The 21,980-nt window shown below is 58.6% G+C and overlaps 1 protein-coding gene across 8 annotated transcripts; it reads right to left on the reverse strand.

The window, feature by feature from the left end:
• Positions 1–466: 466 nt before the first annotated feature.
• On the reverse strand, positions 467–21,037 carry IL17RA (interleukin 17 receptor A). 8 transcript variants are annotated; one of them, XR_005021439.1, is made up of 14 exons: positions 20,753–21,036; positions 14,872–14,896; positions 14,089–14,235; positions 13,272–13,384; positions 11,630–11,756; positions 9,950–9,997; positions 9,666–9,829; positions 8,960–9,043; positions 8,642–8,726; positions 7,680–7,691; positions 7,300–7,401; positions 5,987–6,028; positions 2,519–5,447; positions 470–1,929 (listed from the first exon to the last, which is right to left on the reverse strand). XR_005021439.1 is itself a non-coding variant. In XM_036865111.1 (13 exons), exons 1-13 carry the CDS (start codon positions 20,900–20,902, stop codon positions 4,003–4,005), a joined length of 2,544 nt encoding a protein of 847 aa, XP_036721006.1. In that variant the 5' UTR covers positions 20,903–21,036; the 3' UTR covers positions 467–4,002. The 8 variants fall into 8 exon arrangements, 1 of the variants encoding a protein (XP_036721006.1); XM_036865111.1 differs by having other exon boundaries at positions 467–5,447; XR_005021440.1 differs by lacking the exon at positions 8,960–9,043 and having other exon boundaries at positions 469–1,929.
• Between the last annotated feature and the right edge of the window lie 943 nt (positions 21,038–21,980).

Genomic DNA, 21,980 nt, shown 5'->3' on the forward strand with positions numbered 1-21,980 from the left:
TCCTGGGCTCTCACTCCTTCTTCCTGAGAATAACTTGTTAGAGGGGGAAAGGCTGAGAAACGACTTTTTAAATACTCTGCCCTTCTCTCCCCAGCCAGGAGCATGAATTCTTATCACGAAGGAGAACAGGCCATGCTTGTTTGTTTTCAACACAATGGGGTCTGGGGAGTCTAAGAGAACATGGGGTCTGCACAAAAATAAGACTACGGTTGGACTTCCCTAGTGGCGCAGTGGTTAAGAATCCGCCTGCCAATGCACGGGACATGGGTTCGAGCCCTGGTCCAGGAAGATCCCACATGCCATGAGGCAACTAAGTTCGTGTGCCACAACTACTGAGCCTGTGCTCTAGAGCCCGTGCTCTGCAACAAGAGAAGCCCCCGCTCGCCGCAACAACGAAGACCCAACGCAGCCAAAAATAAATTTTAAAAAAAGACTACGGTCGTTGTTCTTTAGCACAGAAACAGCCGGCACTATTCAGGCGCTATTCAAACGGTGAGGCCAAGGGCCCGCCTCGCTTGCCCTGCCTGCCCCCCAGCTGGGCGCTGGCACCACCCGGCCTCCAGGGCCGTCCCTCACTTATAAGACAGCAGCGATGTCCCCTCCTTCACAGGCTGCAGTAATGGGGCGATATGTGCAAAAACGGTCCTTTCCGTCAAGACATTCACAATCGTAATGGGGACAAAACTTACACGTACAATAGTTTCAGAACAGCAAAGACCGTGTCTTCATTTCTCCCTAAATGCGGATGGACGGTAAGGTGACCACCTTGACGACGTTTCTCGTGGCTGAGCTGCCCCTCGCCTGCTCAAGAGGGGAGGTCGTGTCGGGTGAGTCTGGCCCTGCAGCCGGCCTGTGCTCCGCTGGCCGGCCCCTCCGGGTCCTCGCAGCCCCTCTGGGGAGCTTCCCCTCCAGCCCCGAGCCCAGAAGGATGGAGCCACTTGCTGGAGGTTGCACTGCGGTCAGGAAGGGAATCCGGGTCTGAACCATGTCCGTCGGCCGCGGGCAGCCTTCGGATGTGGCTTCCCTTTCGATGTCAGGTTCTGGCTAAAGAGCAGGGGCTGGATCCACATCCTGTGAGTCCCGCAGGACCCCAGTCAGGCTGCAGGCGGACTCTCTTCTCAGGAAGGGAAGGAGCCAGGGCGCTGAGTCACACTTAGGCGTGAAGAACCGAAGGTGACTCCCCCCAGGAAAGGGTGCCTGGGTATGGGGGGCATTGGACTAGACTTCTCCCATCCTTCCCCGTTCCTCTGACAGGCAAGGCTGGTCAGTACGCTTGGGCCCTCACCGGGCAGGTCTTCGCAGGAAGGCCCCTCCGTTGTTTACCTGGGAGGGGAGACTGCCCCCCGCGGAGCGCAAAGGCTGTAGGATGGAAACCGCCGTCGTTCTGTGAGCATCGCACTCTCCCTTCTTTCTGATTCAAAGGTAAGCAGGAAATCAGTAAAATCCATCACACCCGGCGTTCAGAGGCCCAGCTCAACCTGCTGAGTGGATATTTAAGGGATGAGCAAAACACCCTCCAAAACCTGAGGACCTTCCTGAGCAGAAAAGAGAAGCTGATTCAGAACCAACGAATCCGGCAAGGTCCATAGCCCCACATAATCATTCCTCGTCTTCCTACAGGAAAAGCCGTGGACATCCACGAGGGTCATGTGGCCGGGGGTCCTCCTGCCTCCTCGAGTCCCTTCTGTCACTCTGTCCAGGAGAGGAGTCCAGGGGTGGCGGTCACAGACCACAGGACATGGGCTCTTGGAGGACCTCTCTGGGTGAGGCAGGATTTTATTAGCCGAGGTTCAGAACAGCACGAGAAGAGAGGCCTGGCCTTATTCACACTTGATGCTCTCGGTGTTTGGCAAACGGCTGACACCACATTCAGGCTGACGGAGTCTCCAGCACTTGCGGCCAGCTGAGACCAGTGTGAGACTGGGGGCTCTGGGGGAGGGGGAGGGGGAGTGGGCGGAACAAGGTTGAGCACCTGGGGAACTTCACAACTCCGTTCACACCCTCCATGTCCACACAGGCACACCACGGAAGGGAGATTAGTGCTTGCCTAGCGACGGGAGGTTGGGGGTTGGGGTGATGATTAGGGGCTGGTTTCTTTGGGGGCATAAGAAAAATGTTCCAAAACTGATTATGCTGAAGGTTGCTGAACTCTGAGCCCCTAAAGCCTTGAACTGTACAGGGTCCATGGTGAGTTGTATGAGCTGTGAATCCTATCTCAGTAAAGCTGTTAGGAAAAAAGGCAGGAGCCCTGCTGATAAAGGGAACATAGTGGACAATGCCAATTGGGGACATCTGGCCTCAAAGGCCAGCAAAGCAAGAATCTGAGGTCTGTGGGGAAGGCGATCCAAATGGAGAGTGTGCTCCCGGGACCAGGACCACGTGGGCTGGCCATCCTGCCACAAGGCAGAGCCCCGGCTCCAGCTGCGGAATCCACACTCTGCACGTTGAACATGCGCTGACTGGAAGCAGGGGGACCGTCCCAGAAAGCCTGTGGGAGCCTGGACCCAATGACACCCACCTGCATCATCAGAGGGGTGGCGCCTCAGAGGCTGGTGGATGGGGAGGCTCAGCTCCTCTGTCCCCGTCTTAGTCCCCTCGGGCTGCTGTAACGGAACACTGCAGACTGGGCAGCTTATCAACGACAGAAACACCCCTCACGGTGCTGGAGACTGGAAGTCCAAGGTTAAGGTGCCGGCAGATTCCTGCTTCACAGACGGCCGTCTCGCTGTGTCCTCGCACGGCAGAAGGGCGAGGGGGCCCTGTGGGGTCTCCTATAAGGGCACTCGTCCCGTCCACGAGGCCCCACCCATGCCCTCACCTCCTCCCAGAGGTCCTCCCCAACACCATCACATTGGGGATTAGGTGTCAACCTAAGGATCTGGGGGGACACGGACGCCAGTCTATAGCACTCCCGCACCTGGTCCTTTGCTACCAGCGGGCTGGCTGTGAGCTATGCACTGTCCGGGGCCTGGGCCTCGAAGGCCTGCTGCTACCAGGCACAATCTCACCACGAGAAAGGCCTCTGCCACTAGGAACTTCTTGACCTATAGCAACGTGTGACTCGACTGCCAGGAATTCTAACCTGAGTTAACAAATTTATTCATTCTTTCATTGATGAGCTCTTTCACACGCATGCGTGCGCACACCCTGGTATCTGATTTCCCACCGAACTTCAGAATCCTCTCCTCCGGGCAGGAGCCTGGAGCTCCAGTTCAGGACTCAGGTACAGGCAAAGAGAACCCTCAATCCCAGGGGGGGACCCCAACGTGCACAGGGCTGGGGGCTCCCTGTGCTTCCCGAGCTCGGGGGCTGCAGCCCAGGGGCCCAGCCTGCAGCCCCGAAAGAATCCTCGGCCATAGGTCTCCCGCTGACCAAGGCCACGCGTGGGCTCAGGCCCTGCTGATGCCGTCAGGGGCCACGACCCTCACTTCTATCTGGTCTCTTTCCGAAAATGACTGGGTGTGTTTGGCCCTCAGCCTCCTGACGGCAGCAACTCATCCTGGTGAAGGAGCCCCAGCCACACCCAGCCTGGCCCCGAAGCCTCCCCGGGCTGCGCCCACCGCCTCGCCTTCCGCGGCAGGCTCGGTTACAGCCCTGCCCCGCTCGCCTGCGGCCCTCGGCCCGGGAAACGAGCTGCTCCTTCGGCTCAGACATGTCCTCCTCCAGAAGCTTCTCCCTGGGCCAGGTGCCCCTTCTGCAGACTTCACGGCCCCGGGCGAGCTTCTGGCAGCCTCTGCATCTCGCGCCCCACCCCATGTGCTACCCCGTCCCTCTCACTGGACGGGCCGCTCCTTGATGGTCAGGGCAATGCCGGGCACAAAATAAAGGCTGAAGGAACGCATGACGGACACCCAAGGACACTGCCATTAGCTCCTGGGAACAGGCTGTGGATTCTCGTGGGGAAGGTCACGGGAAGAAAGGTTAAGGGGACAGAGTCAAGGTGTTTACGTTTTAAAGGTACACGTCTCACACACGAGCATACACACGTCCACACGTGCACACCTACGGACACACGTGCTCACTGCCCTGGGCGGGGGAGGCCCCACACGGCGGCCCCTTGGGCTCCAGGCCAGGGTTCTTGCGGAGCTCCTGGAGGAAGAGCTGCAGCTGGAGGCGCCGCAGGCTCTCCAGGCCCTCGAGATACAGCGGCTGCGCACCCGGCCCCCTGCCCCCGTCCCCGTCGTCGTCGTCCGGGAGCTGCGGGGAGCTCCTGGAGATGTAGCCCTGGTCCGACTGCACCGACCGCCGCTGCTCCTCCCCAGGGCGCGCGCGCATGTCCTGGCAGCTCGGGCTCTGCTGCGGGGGCGGCAGCACGGAGCCGTCCGGCCGCCCCGCGGGGCTGCTGCGGACGGGCGGGTCCTCGGGGTGCACAGGGAGGAAGAGGATGCTGTTCCGCCCAGGGCCCCAGCCGCCCAGGAGCGGGCGGGCCTCGTCTCCCCCAGCCAGGGCCAGCCGGCTGGCGGCACCGCTCCTGACGGCCTGAGGCACGGGCTCCACCGCCTGCGCCGGAGGGGCCCTGTCCACCGGGACCACCGTGGTCTGGAGCGTCTGGGCCGCCGGCTGCTCCTGGGGCCAAGGCTGGGGCTCCAGCCGCGACGGGCCCCCTCTGTCCCCCGCGAGGAGCAGCTCCACCAGCAGGCTGCCCTGGGAGGCGGGTTCCAGCACCAGCAGCTCCTGCCGGACGATCCCTCCTCCCGGCGGCGGCTCCTCTAAGGCCTCCTCATCCAGGGACGGGAGGTCCTGGTCGTCTGCCAAGCAGAGGTTCTCGAGCTGGAACCAGTCGGGGCACTGGGCCTGCCAGCGTCGGAAGCGCTGCACGGCCTCGCGGAGCTGCTGGCCGCCGGGGCTCTGCAGGTAGTTCTGGGCCGTGAGCACCCCGACGCGGTGCATGCGGCCCGGCCCGAACATCTCCAGGTCCTGGATGCGGAAGTAGACCTCCTCAAACTTGTCCATGAGCGCGTAGCAGGAGGTGATGTTGAAGAGCTCGGGGATGTCGGCCTCGCAGCTGACGTCACTGAAGTAGCAGACGATGTAGGGGCCGAAGCAGGCCGGCCTCTTGAAGTCCGGCAGGATCATGTTCATGGCCGCCGTGAACAGGTCCCCCGCGGGCTTCCCGCAGTCACAGCGAAGCTGGACGGTGGCGTCCTCCCCGCCGAGGATGGCCTGCCACTTGGCCCGGGTGCCTCGGGAGCACAGGACGATGACCTTGGAGTTGCCCTCCACCACCTCCTGCTTCCGGCGGCCCACCCAGGTCATGACCCCCGCCTCCGAGATGGCCTGTTCCTCCAGCAGGTCGAGGGCCACTTCGGTGCCGCACACGGTGAGCAGGAACTGGGCGAACTTTAGGACCACGTCCACGTAGAGGGGGTGATCGGCCGAGTAAACGATCCACACCTTCCTGGGCTTCAAGGGTGGGGGGCTCAGGCTGGTGGCAGCGGGCAGGACATCTGAGGGAAACAAGGGAAGCCAGGCCGAGGGGTCAGGCATGTCGGCGCTGACCACACACCACAGGCCGGGGACAGCCCCGCCCGGCTGGCCGGAAGACTCCCGAGCCCCAAAAATGCAGCCGAGACCTCAGAATAAGCCCAAGGTGGCTTCCTTGCCTGTGCCGGCTGCCTGCAAAACAGCCTGTGCCTTCGGGGAAAAGAGTCTCTCTCTCACTTTTTTATCTGGCCTTTAGCCTACATGTTAATTAAAATTGCTTTTTTTCCTTACAAGACACAAAGGCCCGTTTATGGAATACACACAGCTGCTTTCGGGAGGACCTCTTTTCACAAAACACGGTGCCTTTACCTTCCCCTCCTCGTTCAGCGATGAGCAACTGTAAGCCCAGCCTCGCTGTTTGAGGTCCCCTCTGTTCGGAGCTAGAGGTGGGTCCCCGGCAGGTGCCATCTCCCGAGGGACAGGAGCTGACCGCGTAGCGCCTCCAGGCCACTGCGAACGGACTCACCCCAAACCCAGGCCGCCCAAACCGGGAGGTGCCCACCTGTGCATCTGGTGCCGTTTTCATATTTTCCGTGATGGGACCCTGAAAGGAAAAGAAATGCCGGAAGTAATACTCCAGAAGTGTCCTTGCAGGAAGCACAAATCTTACAAGATGGCTCAGAACGGCTCTTTTGGAAGAGAAACAGGGACCAGCTCACAGGGGCACCTGCTGGGAGCTCTGCCCCACTCCCGACCAAGGGAGGGGTCGAGGCAGCACTTCTTAGACGCTCTGGGCCTCTGCAGGGAGACCGTCTCTCCCATGACCGCTGTGTGACCTGCAGGAGGTATCAATGCCTCTGAAACTCAGCTTCTTCCTCTGTGAAATGCGTCTGTGTGTGAAGTGCCCGGTACACCCCACCAGCTGGGTCACAAGTATTCTGCAGCACTGACACGGCTGGGACCCCCAGAATGGTGCCTGGGAGGTTACACCCCAACAGTGGCCATCCCCAAGCAGAGCTCCCCTTCAGGGAAAGCCCCTTCCCCAGACGTGTCCTTTCAGGAGGCAAAAGTCTTCCGAGATGCCTCCAGAAGTAGAGCCACTGGGCCCCTTAAATTTCCTCCTGGTATTTTTTTTTTTGGCTGCGCCTCGCGGCTTGTGGGATCTTAGTTCCCCAACCAGAGAGTGAAGCCAGGCCCTTGGCAATGAGAGTGAGGAGACCTAAGCACTGAACCGCCAGGGACGTCCCTCCTGCTGGTATCCTGAGGGTGACGAGGTAAACCAGCGTGCTTAAGTGACCACTCCGTCCTGGGGCAGTGAAGGGCCCCGTGGAGCAGGGCTGACCACCAGAGCCATGTGGCCAACGAGTACGTTTGGAACCTTGATTTCAAGCCCCACCCTTTGGGCCTCTGCCTAGAACTCTTTGAGTTCCTCCCTCGCCCCGAGGAGCGGGCACTTCGGGAAAAGGTCAGACGTGCAGCACAAGAAGCAGACGGCCTCCCGACACCTGCAGAGACCTGGACGGCTGGACCCTCCCAGGGAACCTCTGCAGAAGGACCCTCTCGACAGGTCTCGCGCCCGGCTGGTGATCTTCCCCAGCATGAGCTGTGGCCACAGGGGAAACGGCCTCCCAGACCGGGGTCGTAGAGGGGCAGGGAGAGGCTAAGTCCCCACCCCGAAGACCCATGTTCTCTCCTGCTTAGATCGTGGCCAGAGAGGGCCGCAGCCGGAGGGAACCGATGCTTATTAACAGGCGGAAGGGCGGGGGTGCGTGGGGCTGTGAGCACAGTCTCCCAGCTGGTGCAGCGAGAAGGGGCACGGGAAGAGGGGCGGGGCAGAGGGGAAGCCCCAGGTGGGCCCACAGCCCCTGCCCTTACCCGGCAGCCGCCAGGCCATGCAGACGACCAGCAGGATGACGGAACCCACCAGCAGGATGGAGAGGCCGGGGATGCACCTGGACACCCACAGGGGCACGTAGTCTGTGGCAGGAGAACAGCGTGATGGCGCGGCAGGGAGGCCTGCGACACCAGCCCCGGGGGCCCGCCCGCTGCCCTCCCTGAGCTGCCCTCTCTGCTGTGTCAGCCCTGGGGTCCTCAACCCACCGCCCACCCCGGGGGGTCCTCCCTGACACCAAGACGGGCCGTGGTCCCGCCACCCAGGGCCGCCTCCTGGTGCAGGCCTTCTGCCTGGCTCCGCTGCAGGACGGCAGGGACCTCTGTGTCCCGAGGCGGCAGAGCCTGGGAGGAGTCGGCCTTACCTTCGACGGCGTCTGCAATGAGAACCAGGGGACAGACTCTCAGTTACTAGCAGCGGTCACCACACCCACCACCCGCGTGCCGGGGCCTGCTGACGGCCTGGCCCGACACCCAGCCCTTGGTACAGGTTATTAAACTTAGCGACACCACCTACAGGGGACACCTGAGCTGGTGGCCTACTGGGAGACACCCGCCTCCACCGGGAGGCCGGGTTCCGTCCAGGCCAGTGCAATGCCCGCGGCTTTTTGACTGGCGTCTGGCTGCAGGAGGCTTCTGAACGGGGAGTGGGCAGCACGCCGGGGTCTCAGGTCAGAACCGGGGCTCTGCCACTTCCTCGGTGTGTGACCTTGGACAAAGTGCCTGACATCTCTGTGCCTCAGTTTCCTCACCTATGAACCTGGCGAAGGGAGCCTCCGCTTCATGGTGTATGTTACATAGTACACAGTGCATAGTGCACAGTACTTAGTACACAGCACTCAGTATAAGGTACACAGTACTTAGTACACAGTACACACTTAGTACAAAGTATATAGTACCCAGAACCCAGTACATAGTACTTAGTACACAGTACTCAGTAAAATATACTTAGCTCTACAGTACACAGTACCTATACTGTGGTGCACAGTACCCAGTACTTAGTACACAGTACGTAGCACACAGCACTACAGTGCATAGCACCTAGTATACAGTACTTAGCAGGTAGTACTATGACTCACAGTTTGTGAGAATCAGAAATGGACACGTTAGAGCACGCTGTTCACTACATGGTCCTTAACTGTAACTATGACAAGAAGAATCCCCATTTTTCAAGTCACGGAGGTTTTGAAAGGTTAAGTGCTTTGCCCAAGGCCACACAGCTAACGAAAGGCCGTCCCCGCCCCAGGACCACGTCAGGGTTCGGGTCGGGCTGCTGACCCTCACCCACCCTCCCCCCGGGTGTGCCCCCGGCAACCGTGCGTCTCACCTGGGGTGTGCGGGACCTCCGGGCAGGGCACGACCACCGAGTGTCGGAGGCAGTCGTTGAGGCAGCTGCTGAAGAAGGGCTGGATCTGCGAGGACAGAGCGCAGGGATGAAAGGCAGGGGGGACGTGGGCACACCTCGGACCCCGCCGGCCCCTCCAGGACGTCCCCGCAGCTGCTGGGCAGGAGGGGGCAAAGGGCCCTGCCCAGGTGAGGCCGGGGGCCGGGCAAGAAATCCCAGGAGGTAGCGGTGCTGGGTCCCTGGGGAGCATGAGCTGCCCACCTGCACCTGTGCCCACCCCGTCTCCACCCCACTCCCCACCTGCACGTGGTGACGGCAGCACCAGCTGAGGTCTGGCAGGGTGAGCGTGACGTTGCAGCACTGCCGGGTGGCCTCCTGTGCAGGCTGCAGGGTAGAGGGACAGTGAGGCCCTGGCCTCTGCTGGGATGCACCCCCAGGAGGCGCCGGGGAGAGAGGCTGGCGGGTCCCGCTCCGGGAGGAGCGACCCCTCCCCAGGGCCGTGGGTGTGTTGACTCAGGACTGCATCCAGCACCCAGCTGCCCCTCTTGGCTTTGGCCGCTGGGGATCTTGGGGACAGACACGCGTGTCCTGCACTGGCCCTACCCTGGCATCATCTTATTCCCTCACCTTTACTTCCCTTTGTCTTCATTTCCACATTTTAAAGTCTTCAAATCCTTTGTGCAATAATGGAATTAACAAAGCTAAACAAAAAGAGGACCAGGAGAACGTGGGGGAGGGGAGGACAGAGGGCCGGGTGTGCAGGGCAGAGACAGCCGTGCCCGTCAGCTGTCGGAGCAACTACACGCCAGTCACACTCCAGACACACTCAGACACACACCAGCCACACTCAGACACACACCAGCCACACTCCAGTCACACATGGGAAGGGGGAAGGGCAGCCCAGGTCACGCCCTCCAGCGCAGCCTGAGCGCCTGGGCTTCGAGGCTTGGAGAGGTGTCTCTGAGCCAAGCTGGAGGGTTAGGAGAGCGGCAGAGGGAGTGGTTACCACGGTCAGATCCATGATGCGCTGGAAGCAGCTCCGGTTCTCCGCGGGTAGAAAGCTGTCCAGCAGGATCTGGTATTTGGTGGACTCGTTCCACGGGGTGAAGCTCAGCCGCAGCTGGTGGGCCTTGAGGGTCTCCACAGTGATGCTGGGGTCCCACAGGCTGCCTGTCCCACGGGGGCACAGACGTGGCCGGGAGTGAGGGGGCGGGCGAGCATACGTGCAGGTGTGCGTGTGTGCGTCTGCACCCAGGTAAAGCCCCCCCCAAGGCTGCCCGCCACAGCTACCTGAGCTCACGCAGGGCGTGGTGATCTTCATCCTGGGGTCCTCGCAGTCTGTGGACCGGGAAAAAGTGCAACCGTTAACGCGCCTCCCTTGGAAAGTTGGCTCCTACAGAGCCTCTGACAGCAGAGGGAACAACCTTCTGCCTCTGGGGAGCCTGTTCAAAGCTGGCCCTTCAGAGACGCCCCAGGATGGACACTGCCATGGGCCAGAGGCCCCACAGGCCTGGGACCGCCCTGGCCGTCTCAGCCCTCCTCCCTCCAGGAACCTTCTAGATCCAGGTGCAAGCTCCCTGGACTTGCTCTGGGACCGAGGGGTCCTGGTCCACTCCTGCTCCCTCTCCCCGGGGGCTCCCTCTCCAGAGCCGCCTCTGCCCTTGAGGAGAGACGGACTGTGTCCCCCTCAGCAAACGGCAGCATTTCCCCAACTTTCCCATGTCCTCACAGTAGTCTTGGGTTCAGCCCCTCTGGGGTGGGCCTGGGAAGCTGCATTTCTGACAAGTTCCCAGGTGATTCCGTGGTGCTGCGGACCCAGGGACCCCGTGAGGGCCACTCCTCTGGAGATGTCTTCTTGATCCCTCCATTTCCTTGACTACAACTTTTTACTTTGGTTTCAGAAGGCACGTGAGAGGCGTGAATCACTGCGAGTGACAGGGGCTGTGCCAGTCCGCTTTAGGGACAGGTGAGGGGGCGGGGGGGGGGTTACTCATTTGACAAATACTGGCTGAGCCCCCAATGTGTGCCAGGCCCTGTGTTAGGCCCTGGAGATACAGCGGTGAGGGAGACCAAGTCCCTGCCCTCCGAGGATGACGTTCCAGCAGGAGAGACCGTAAAAGCAAATAGCGTAATATCACGTCACGAATATGTCAAGATGATGGAATGTCAGGGAGCAGGGAGTGACACGAGGGGCAAGAAAGCCGGGCGAACAGATCGTGTGCGCACGTGTGCATGTGTATGTGCGTGTGCATGTGTACGTGCGTGTGCATCTGTGTGCATGTGCACGTATATGAGTATGCATGTGTGCACATGTGTGAGCAGGGGGTGCCCTGGAGATGAAGAAGTCTTCAACAAGCATTTCCCGATCACCTCCCACACGCAGGGCCATTTGTGAGGGTCTGGAGGCTGCACAGGCGGGTGCGGGGTCCAGGCCCTGTCCTCAAGGGGCTGGGCGTCTAGGTGTGCTTGGCTCTGAACAGTGAGAAAGGCAGGCAGTGGCAGAGACGCTGGGGAGAACAGAGATGCACCCCAGAGGTGCACACACATCAAATGACGCTTTGTAAGATGAGCCCGCCAGGCCTCCCGGGAGGAGGGAGTAGTGGCAAGAGGGGAAGGAAGGCGTGGGATAAATGCAGGTGGGATGTGGGGGAAGAACGAGGAACTGAGAGCTGGGGCGGGGCTGGGAGCAGGGCCACAGCTCTCCTGGGCCTGGCTTGTGTTCCTGACACGTTCTGGGCAGGAAACGTGCGTCTTCAGCCACACGGAGGGACTCCGGGTCCTGTGAAGCTCCTGGGGTCGTGGACCAACACTCACTGTTTGGTTGGCAAGAACGGGCTCCGCCTTCAGGGAGTGGAGGCTGCGGCCACTCAGCAAAGAACCTGGCCCTGCACCTGTTTGTCCCGTGGGTCCCACCCCACAGGCTGACTGCAGAGCGAGGGGTGAAGGGAAGGCTGGGGAGGGCGCTCTTACCGGGCACCAGGAAGTTTCTGGACTGGTGGTTTGGGTCCCCGTCAGGGATGGGCTTAGGCAGGTGGTGGACGGTCACCTCGTACTCCTGGCCGGGTTCCACCACGAAGTGGCTGAAGGCAAAACGCCACTAGGAGATGGGAGAAGGGGAGGGCAAACAGGTCACGGCTCTCACCCACCTGGGCCCAAAGTCCACCCCATCCACCCCCAAAGGATCAGTCAAAAGAGGGAGAAAACATCCACTACAGCAAGCTCCCAAATCGGAAGCATCTGTTTCTCTGTTCTTTGTTTCTTCTGGTCTTTCTTGCTTATAATTATTATTTTTTATTAATTAATTAATTTTATTTTTGGCTGCGTTGGGTCTTTGTTGCCGCGTATGGGCTTCCTCTAGTTGCGGCGAGCGGGGGCTACTCTTGGTTGCGGGGCACGGGCTTCTCATTGCAGTGGCTTCTCTTGTTGCAGAGCATGGGCTCTAGGCGCGTGGGCTTCAGTAGTTGTGGCATGTGGGCTCAGCAGTTGTGGCTCGCAGGCTCTAGAGCGCAGGCTCAGTAGTTGTGGCACATGGGCTTAGCTGCTCCGCGGCATGTGGGATCTTCCCGGACCAGGGCTTGAACCTGTGTCCCCTGCATTGGCAGGCGGATTCTTAACCACTACGCCACCAGGGAAGTCCCTTTCTTGCCTATTTTAAAAAACCTAGATCTGGCCTCATCAGGAGACAGTGGGGGCCAAAAGCAAGAGAATTTGGGGAAAGACGAAAGAGCCCCCTCCCCCATCGGCCCTCTCCAACTCCAGAGCACACAACGGGCAGCTAAAAACTACTTGTTAAGTGACTCTGCCTCCTTAAATGGGAAAGCCAGGGATCTCCTGAGAATGTCCTGGAGCACAAAAGTGCAGCGAGAAGGCTATGAGGTCCCCCCCCCCCCCCCCCGCCCACCTGCCCAGGCCTGACAGCATCTTTGTTGTGCAAACATTTTCTGGATGGTGCAGGTGACACACACTGACTCCAACTTCCCTGGTGGACCACGTGGGGGTCCCTGGTCCTCACCATCCTCCAGCAGTAGTTTGGGGGTCCCCACTAAACACGGGACAGGGGATCTGTCTTTGCTGCTTGTGTTTGCGGGAGCCCTGCCAGTGGCCGCTTTTCAGAGGTAAAGCAGCAGGTGTTCAGATGAGCCTGGGTCAGGACCACCTGGATGGCTTGTCACCAGCACCTGCTGCTGTTTAAACACCCCCAGCCTCTGATTCAGGGCGTCTGGGTGGGGCCCTAGAACCTGCATTTCTAACAGCTCCCAGGTCATGCTGCTCGTCCTGGGACCACGCGCTGAGCATCAGTGCTTCAACCAAACTCAAAGAGAAGCCACTTCTGGCTCTGAGCAGCAAAAGGAGCAGCAACTGCAGCAGAAACCACGGCAGCTCTGGTCTGGGCAGAGCCTCTCCTCCTGGAGGCCCCGGGCTGACCCAGGTACAGGGCAGGACGGCAGGCGTAGGTCGCGGAGCCGCAACAGTGAGCAGCAACGTAAGGTTGGAAGGAAGAGCGGGGTGTGTGTGTGTGTGTGTGTGCGCGCGCGCGCGCGTGCGTGTCCTGCTCCCCACGGTCACCACCATCCCCGCCCTCCCCCGCCCACCGCCCCGGCTGGAGTCTTACCCGCTTGTGATGATGCTTCAGTGTGGACAGAAACTCAAACTTGACACACAGACGTTCGTTGGTGTTCAGCTGCAGGACGGACAGTTCCGCCCCCTCCAGGTAGAGGATGCTGGCTGCAGGGCAGAGGGAGGAGAGGGGACGCAGCTGCAGAGCAAGGATGACTAACCGTCGGGGTCGGGGGGTCACGTCCCGTCTGGGATGCTTGCCTGTCTTACCCACCCTCCGCTTCCGCTCCTTCCAGCTCCCTTTGGGCTGGATTAGCCACTGCCTCGTGGACAGCTACCCCTGCTGGACACGGACAGCAACACTTTACCCAGGGCTAGAAGCGAAAGCTTTGCAAATTCGTGGCTAGGGCATTGGCGACACGGTGTGGGTGTCAAAGGGGCGTCCCTGAACTTGAAGAGGACACAGCAGCCAGCGGGGCTGGAGCCTCAGGAAGAGGACTCCCCCAGGCCGTCCACAGGTCTGGAGGCCCTGGTCACCCCGTCTTCCCAGTTCTGTGCACAGATCCACCCCTGAGAGGTTGGGGCACTGCTGTCAGGAGGGCCAGCCCTGCAGTCAGATAATTCACGACCTGACGCCTTTTCCAGGGTGATGAAGATTTTAGGCTGAAGAAAGGCCTTCCTTGAAGGATGGTGGGTTAACATCAAAACACTGAAAAAGGACTCACTGCCTGAAACGATGGGTCCTCTCACTAAATGGCCCCTCGTGTCTGAGCACAGGGCTGGGAGCCCAGTTCTGAGTCTGGGGGGAGGGCCGGGTGGTCCAATCTGTGGGTTCACCCGGAGGTGGGCAGCACTTCCAGACGCCCACTCACCATCTGTCTGAAGTGTCCACTCGATGTGAACCACGGGGAGCAGCTGTCCTTGCTGCGTGCGGGCAAAGCACAGCTGGGTCTGAACGTCTTTGGGGGACGAGGGGGTCAGGTTTCGAGGGTGGATCCAGGTGTCGTCCAGGCAGGTACCTGGCGGCCAGGAGAGGCAGAGATCAGAAACCAAAGATGCAGACCAAAGAAGACACCTCGCGGGGGTCCAGGGACCCAGGCCTTCACGGTCAGGCCGTGACCCTGAGACCGCGGCTGTGCTCTCAGCTGCCCAGCCCTGCTCGCTTTCCTGATGCCTGTCTGGGGTCACGGCAAAGCTCTGATGTCTAAAGGGCACCTTAGGAGAGATGACAAAGCATGCCCTTGGCTTTGAGAGGAAGCAGTGGCTGGAAGTGGGGCAGGAGAGTGGGGCAACTATAAGAGCTGCTCTATTGTTACGTGCAGGGGTCCCTAATGAGCACAGACACTTGAACTGTGCGCCTCCTCCTTGAATTAAAACACAAAACAAGGTCCCACCCCAGATGTCGCCCACTTCACGGTGACAGCTCTGGCAAAAGAGTCGTATTACAGATTCACCAGGGCAGCACCCCAGAGAAAATCCTAACGACAGGCCTGCGCCTCCCATCCTGACTGCTGTGCGATGAGCGTCCTTGACGGAGGTGCAGATGCGGCCCCAAATCTCAGGGGTCCTCACTGGGGGCTGGGACCCTCGTCAGCTCAGCACGGGGTCAGCGCTTCATCGCGGCAACATGAGAAAAACAAAAACCGGTGACTTACTGTTCTTGACTATGCAGTTCAGCCCCTGCGGAAAAGAGAGGCAGGTAATTACAGACAAGAAAGAACTTGAATCCACAAGCTGGGCTCTGGCGTCCCCGGGCTCATTCTCAAGAATGAAACGCAGGCACCCTCCCTCTCTCTTTGAGGGACACTCTCAGGGGGGACCGCACTTCTCTCCTGTCAACTGAGGAGACACAGGGTGAGAAGTGGGCATAGCACATGGCAAATGGAACTGGAATTTTCTGAGTGCTTTTAGGAGCTGGGAGGCACCTTAGCCTCTTTCCCTGCCCTGATCTCAGAATGCTGGCATGGGGACTTCCCTGGTGGTCCAGTGGTTAAGACGCCACACTCCCAATGCATGGGGGCCTGGGTTCGATCCCTGCTCGGGGAACTAAGATCCCACATACCGCAACTAAGCCTGCATGCCGCTACTGAGCCCGAGTGCCGCAACTAGAGAAGCCTGTGCCCCACAACCAGAGGTGCCACAATGAAGACCCAGCACAGCCAAAAAAAAAAAAAAAAAAAGAATGCTGGCAGCCAAGCCCAGAGAAAAGACCTCTGGATTTCGACATCTGAGAGTTGCCCAACAGACAGGCCACATTCACCACCAGCCTGACCCTTACAGTAAGTTCAGAGATCAAAACGCCCATCTACACAGGGCATCCAGTCAGCTTTTAGGACCTCAGTCTTGAAATATTCTCAGACAGCCAAAGGGTACCAGATATTTAAGAAGGATTTCCTGTATGAAAAATAGGTTAAAACCCCCCAAATTAAAAAAAAAAAAAAAAAAAGCTCTTGGAGGAAATAAGACAATGCTGGGAACAGGATAAAATTAAAACAAACAAAATATAACAGTTTCAAAGAAATAAGAGAGGACACTTCATCCACATGAGAAGGACAGGGTACTGTGGAAAAATGAGCAAGCAGAGAATAAAAACGAATCTTGAAAATAAAAAATTCCACAGAGGACTGGGCTATAAAATTCAGGAAATTTCTCCAAAAGTAGAACAAATACAAACAGAAACAGGAGAAACAATATATGAATATTTAGAGAATCAATTCAGGAATGATAAGACATGATTAACTAGATTTCCAGAAGAAGATTACACAGAAAATAGAGGGAAGAAATTAAAAAGAAAAGAAAAAGAAATTCTAGAACTGATAATTTCCATATTAAAAAGGTCCACTGAATGGCCTTCACAGCAAATGAAAAAAAGACCTAGACCAAGGCCCATCATGAGACTTCTGGAATACCAGGAGTGAAAAGAAAATCATAATGTTTACAGAGAGAAAAAAAATAGGCAACAGAGAGGAATCAGAGTGGCATTGGCTTTCTTAGCATCTGTGCTGTGGGCTGGAAGGCAGCAAAGCAGTGCCTTAAAAATCCTGAGGGAAAAGTATTTTTAACCTGCGATTTTTATACCCAGCCAAACTATCAAAAAAGTGTGAGGGGAGAATAAAGACATTTTAGACACATAAAGACTTAAAAAAAAAAATCGATTCATCTATCTATACCTCTCACACCCTCATACATTTTCTTAGGAAACTGCGGGATATGCTCCAGCAAAATGAGGGAGTTAACCTCTGAGAAGGAAGATTGACCCACTGCCGCAGGCCTGGGGAGTAATCGGTCCAGGCTGGGGTTGGAGAATACAGAATGAAACTGATGGAATATGTGACATATGACAAATATCTGAATATCTGACATATGACAAACACATATGACAAAATCTCATAGAAGAAAACCAACATTAGTTACATGGAAAATTATGGAAGTGAAGAATGAAAGGAATTATCATCTCCAGGAGGAAAGAGAAATTATACCAGAAAAGAAATACAACCAAAGCACATGTACTTGCCTCAGCAGTGAAGATTAGCATTTGTTATAGTATAAACACTGACCATTGGGACTTCCTTGGTGGCACAGTGGCTAAGACTCCACGCTCCCAATGCAGGGGGCCCAGGTTCGATCCCTGGTCAGGGAACTAGATCCCACATGCATGCCGCAACTAAGAGTTTGCATGCCGCAACTAAGGAGCTGGTGACTCACAACTAAGGAGCCTGCCTGCCGAAACTAAGACCCGTAAGACCCAGTGCAACCAAATAAAACAGACAAACAAAAAAACACTGACCACTGATAGAACCACAATGGGAAGACTGGGAGGGGAAGCAGTGGGAGGAGGTAATGTAAGAAATTTAAATTTTCATCTATTATAAGTCAGTAGGTAATATCTAAAACTGACAAATGAAGAATAACAATATAAGTACATTTAGAAGTATGGAGGCAAATGCCAGAAGAAATAACTAGAAGTAGTATAAGTGATCCTCTTTGGGGAACTGTTTTAGGGGTTGTGGGGGGGGTGCAGGGACCTGCTGGGTTTTGTTATAAACATCTTTGTACCATTTTAAAAGGATCACCATATATCACCTTGATAAGAGTTAATTAAAAGGTAGAATTTCATCTATGACATTACTCCAAACAAAGGAAAGGATTAAAATGTGAGACAGACAAATGAAAACATGAATTTGTTTAGGGGAAGGCACAGCAGACCTTTTCTTCTTATAATTTAATTTCTATGAGGAATTTACATTAATGTAATGTTTTCAATCGTGTAAAAAAATGCATTCAGGATCTTCTCTGGATACCACCAGGACAGATCCTGCTTTATTCCCCTCCAAAAAGTCACCCCTCATTTCTTTGTTTCAAATGCCCATTTCAAAAAGCAGTAGGATCAGAACATTATTTATGAGCTTGTGAACAGCACTACGTCAGGGCCTCCTGCAGAAACCCAAGAGGGGATGCCCACGGTGATGAAGATGACGGCAGTGGCCAGTGTTCACCGAGCTCTCCTTCTGTGCCAGGCATCACGCTAACACTTTGTACACACGTCTCATTTAATCTTAACAACGGTCCTATGAGGTCGGTACCATCATGCCCTTTTTACTCATGACAAAACTGAGGCACAGGGAGGTCAGCTAAGCGGCCCAAGGCTCCACAGAGCTGACACTCAAACCCGTGCAGTTTGGCTTCAGAACCCCGCTCTTAATAACAGCCACGCGGCCTCTACATAAAAAGGGGTGCTCACAACAGGTGGGCCCACCCTCTCCATCCGCAGTGGTGAAGATTACAAGGAAGGACTCAGACAATTCCACGGACGTCAACAAGAGCCTGGTAGAGAGAAGAGGGCTGGGTGGTCACACACAGCTCTGCTTTGGTCCACCTTGGCCGGCCGCCTAACGTCTCCGAGACAGGTGAATGGTGCCGGCCCGGCAGCCCGTCGAGAGCTCTGAATGAAGGTATGCCTGTCACCCCCGGCACAGAGGCTGCATGAAGCTGCAGGTCACTGTTCATGCCCCAGCACACCCAGCGCACAAGCCCCTGGTCCGCCCAGCGTGTTATGTGCTCTCCCCACGATCCCGTGAGGCGAGAGTCATCCCTGAATGGCCGGGAACGCTGGGTCACAGCGGTGGAGGGACTGGCCAGGGCTGCAGGGCGGCTGAGAGAAGCTCCACCCAAGGCCCAGGCCTGCCTCAGCCACGTCCCCTCCTGCTGCTGATGCTACGTGCTGTCCGTCGCATCTCAGACAGAGGCTGGCAGCCAGTGGAGGAGCCCATGGACTCCGCGGTGATGCTGCCAGCACTGGCCGCAGCCCTGACTGCCCGGTGCCCACACGACACAACTTGACACTCGGGGAGGGGCACGGTCGAAAGCCCTGGCGACCAGAAGGTGGGGTTAAACCCGCGGCTGTTCCACCCCCAGTCAGAGCTGCAAGTGCTTGGGGAAAAGAAGAATTTGTAAGGAACGCACATCCTGTCTAGAAACTTCTGCGTTAACACTCCCACCGACCAGCTCCAAGTTGCGGGCTTTCTTCTGGGCTGGCGGTCATGGTCATGGGAAGCTGAGAAGGCCCAGGTGGGAAGGGTCCCCCAGGGAAACACAGTTTCTCCAGTAAGGATCGGATGGGAGGGGGGGGGCACTCAGAGTCCCCTGGGTTTTGAGGCGCTAAATCCAAGCAACCAGAACCAACCTTGCTTGGTCTCCGCCTGTCACTGCTTCGTGGGCAGAGCTGGCTTCGTCATTCATCTGCCCGCCCTCCCCTTCATCCTTTCGGTCCACAATCATCTGTCAGCCCCCATGTCCCGCGCTTGCAGCACTGGGCTGTAGGTGGTGAAGTCAGGATGCAAACCCAGGTCCTCCGGGGTCAAGTGTGGGCTTCCCCTAACACTACGTGGTGCTCTATCCACTGAAACGCCAGCGGAGGGAGAGAAATCTGGAGGGCGTTGCTCCTCTCTTTTCAGGGCAGCCGCGGGCCGTGGGGGGCGTGTGTCTGTGGCCAGGTGTATGGCGGGGGCGGGAAGGCAGAGCCCGGGGGGTGCAGACGAATCTGCCAGGGGATCCCTCTCTGCTAACCCCACACCCCCATCAGGCCGAGCCCCTGTTCCCGCTGAGCAACTGAGGTCAAGCCCTTTCAGCACAGCTCAGGGGAGCCCCTCCCTTATTTCCCGATGCTTCTCTCACTTTCCTGCCACTCAGACCCCCCAGTCCTCATCCTGCCCACCCATGGGCCTTGGCTCAGCGCTTTCCACCTCCTGGAACGCTCCAGACCTCTGTCTTGGAGGGCCGCCCAAGTGTCTTCTCGGCCACAAAGAACACCCTAGGCTGCAGGAGTTTCTCTTTTCCCTGGAATTCTGTACACTCACTGGCTGCACAGAGAGCACGCGCTGCAGGCTCCTGGGTGAGTCACCACCCCTCCGGTCATCAGGGAGTGTGTCTCTGTCCTTTCAGGACCTTGTATGTTGCAGGTGCCTGGCAAGTGGCCACCAAGAAATGAACCGAGTCCAAGCGAAGGACCTGCTGAGCGGGTCCCACGCTTTGCCCAGGAGCGGGAGTCACAAGGACGGTCCCCAAATCATTCACGTTAAAAGAAAAGTTTCTGTTAAACAGTCGCTGACCCTCCTCCACCCTCTTGTGGTGAATCCTCGACAAAATTAGGTCAGGAGAAATACCGCTTCGATTGTTTCACATCCTCTGACTCAGATACTGAGGGTTATTTCTTAGCGCCAGTGGCAGAGAGGAGTGGGCCGAGGAAAACAAGAGGAGCGGAGGGGGCAGGACGGAGTGTGTGTGTGTGTGTGTGTGTGTGTGTGTGTGTGTGTGTGCGCACAACAGTGTCTGTCTCTTTTCCCTTAAGCCGGGCTTCCACCCCAAGGCCACTACCCGGCGGTGGGTGTGTCGCTTCCTGTGGGCACAGCGGAGCAGCTGCCCGGCGTATACAGACCAGCGGGACCCCAGACTCGGGCGGTGGCGGCCGCAGGGGCGGCGTCCTGAGGGTTCGCGCGGTCCCCAGGGCTCGCGCCGGAGGGGTCATCGCTCTGCCCTCACAACTCTCCCCGGAAGCTGCCGCCGCAGCCCCGGGGCCCGTGCGCCAGGCGCTGCGGTCGCGGGATCCCCGAGGCGCGGGCTCCGGCGGAGGAGGGTTCCAGGACCCGGGCTGGAACCGGGTCTGCTCCCGCCTCGCCCTCCCTAGGCCCCTCCCCACCCTTTACTAACCAGCGCGCCCCGCCTCCGGCGGGTCATGCCTCCTCCGAGTCCCTCCTCAAGTGTGGGCCCCCCGCGGAGGCGCCACCCGCCCCCCCCCCCCCCCCGCGCTGGGACGCCGGCCCAGGTTGTGCAACCGGCGCTGCGCGATCTTTCCCAGCAAACTCCGTGTCTTCCCGGGTCCGCATAGCAACTCCCGTCTCTCCGGGAGTCCTCCCCACGGCGGCCCGCTCTGTGCCCAAGCCTCGGAGCCCCCGAGACCCCGCGCGGACCTCCAGTCACTCGGCAACCCCGCGCCCCCGGCCCTCGGCCCCCGCCCCCCGGGATGCGTCGGGGTCTCACCTGCTGGGTGCACACGGGCACCGGGTGGTCCAAGAGCCTCGGGGAGGCGCGACCCAGGCCCGGGGCGCACAGGAGCAGGAGGAGAAGCAGGAGCGACGGCACCGGCGGGGACCCCTGGGACGCGCGCGGCCGGCGGCGCGGAGCCCCCATGGCCCCGGCCTTCGCGGAGGGCTCGCGCCCGGGCTGGGGGCGCAGCGAGGGCGCGCCCCTGGCTTCCACTCGTCTGAGTCCCGAGTTAGCTCCCTCGCGTCCGCTTCCGGCTTCCAGTCCTGCCCCGGGCGGGCCGCGCAGAGGGGAGGGCTCAGGCCAGGACAGTCCTTCCGCGGGTTCCTCCCCGACGTGCGTCCCAGGTGCGCGCTCCTCCCCGCGCTCCTCCCGGGCTCCTCCCCGAGCTCCTCCCCGAGCTCGTTCAGCCGCGCCTGCGCCGCGAGCCGCAGGTCAGCGTTTCCTGCGCTCCAGCTCAGCTCGCTGCCATATTTTATCCCTGCTCTTACCGGCAGGCTGTAAAACTCTATCTTAATACCTTCCCCTAGCTCTCGACCCCGGTCTTACTCTCTTCTTTTTCTTCGTCAAAGGAAGTCCTTTTTCTCAGTCCCTGTCTCTCTGTATCCTCACCCTCTTACCCAGATTTTGCTTTCCTGGCTTGCCCTCCTCCTTCTCGAGGTCTGGACAACTCCGCGCTCCGACGACGCTGGCCCCCCCGAGGAGGTGGGAGCGCTGGTCCCCACGCAGCTGCGCGGGCTCTGGGCCTCCCTTGCCCTCGGCCGTCTGTGCCCCTAGCGCTGAGCCTGCGCGTTCGCCAGAGACCCGCCCCGCGTCTGCTGAGGGTCCGCCTGGCTTATCACCTCTTTTCAGTCTCCGGTCCGGAGGAGCCTGCCTTTGGAGCCTGCGGACTAAGACCCTCCTCCCCGGCCTTCCAAGACCCCCAGTCCCCTGGGCGGCCCCCTTCTTGGGTCCCCGCCACCCCCTGTCCCAGGCCTTGCCCTCCCGTTTTATCCTACACGCTGCTGACAAGTGTGCCTCCCGGAAATGCACTTTTCATTCTTTTCCTTCCTACATCCTAAGCCCAGCGTCGTCTGCATTTCCTCCCCTGACAACTGACCGCCTCTGCTGGCCCGCGACACCCGTGCACCCAGACGCGCTTAGCCCTTGTAATGTAGACAGGCCTCCCAGGTCTGGGGAGGTGGATCTTTTCGCTGTCCAAAGCACCCCTCACCCTTTGCCCTTT

Source organism: Balaenoptera musculus, chromosome 10 (assembly GCF_009873245.2).
Source record: "Balaenoptera musculus isolate JJ_BM4_2016_0621 chromosome 10, mBalMus1.pri.v3, whole genome shotgun sequence".
Classification (NCBI taxonomy): Eukaryota; Metazoa; Chordata; class Mammalia; order Artiodactyla; family Balaenopteridae; genus Balaenoptera; species Balaenoptera musculus.

Bases quoted from the DNA above. Each gene is read 5' to 3' on its own strand.
- IL17RA (XM_036865111.1), bottom strand. From the start codon at position 20,902: ATGGGGGCTCCGCGCCGCCGGCCGCGCGCGTCCCAGGGGTCCCCGCCG. The intron at 13,385-14,088 runs GTGAGTGGGCGT...TCTGCCCTGCAG, and splicing joins GTGGACACTTCAGACAGATG to CCAGCATCCTCTACCTGGAG. The intron at 9,830-9,949 runs GTAGCTGTGGCG...CCCGTGGGACAG, and splicing joins CACGCCCTGCGTGAGCTCAG to GCAGCCTGTGGGACCCCAGC.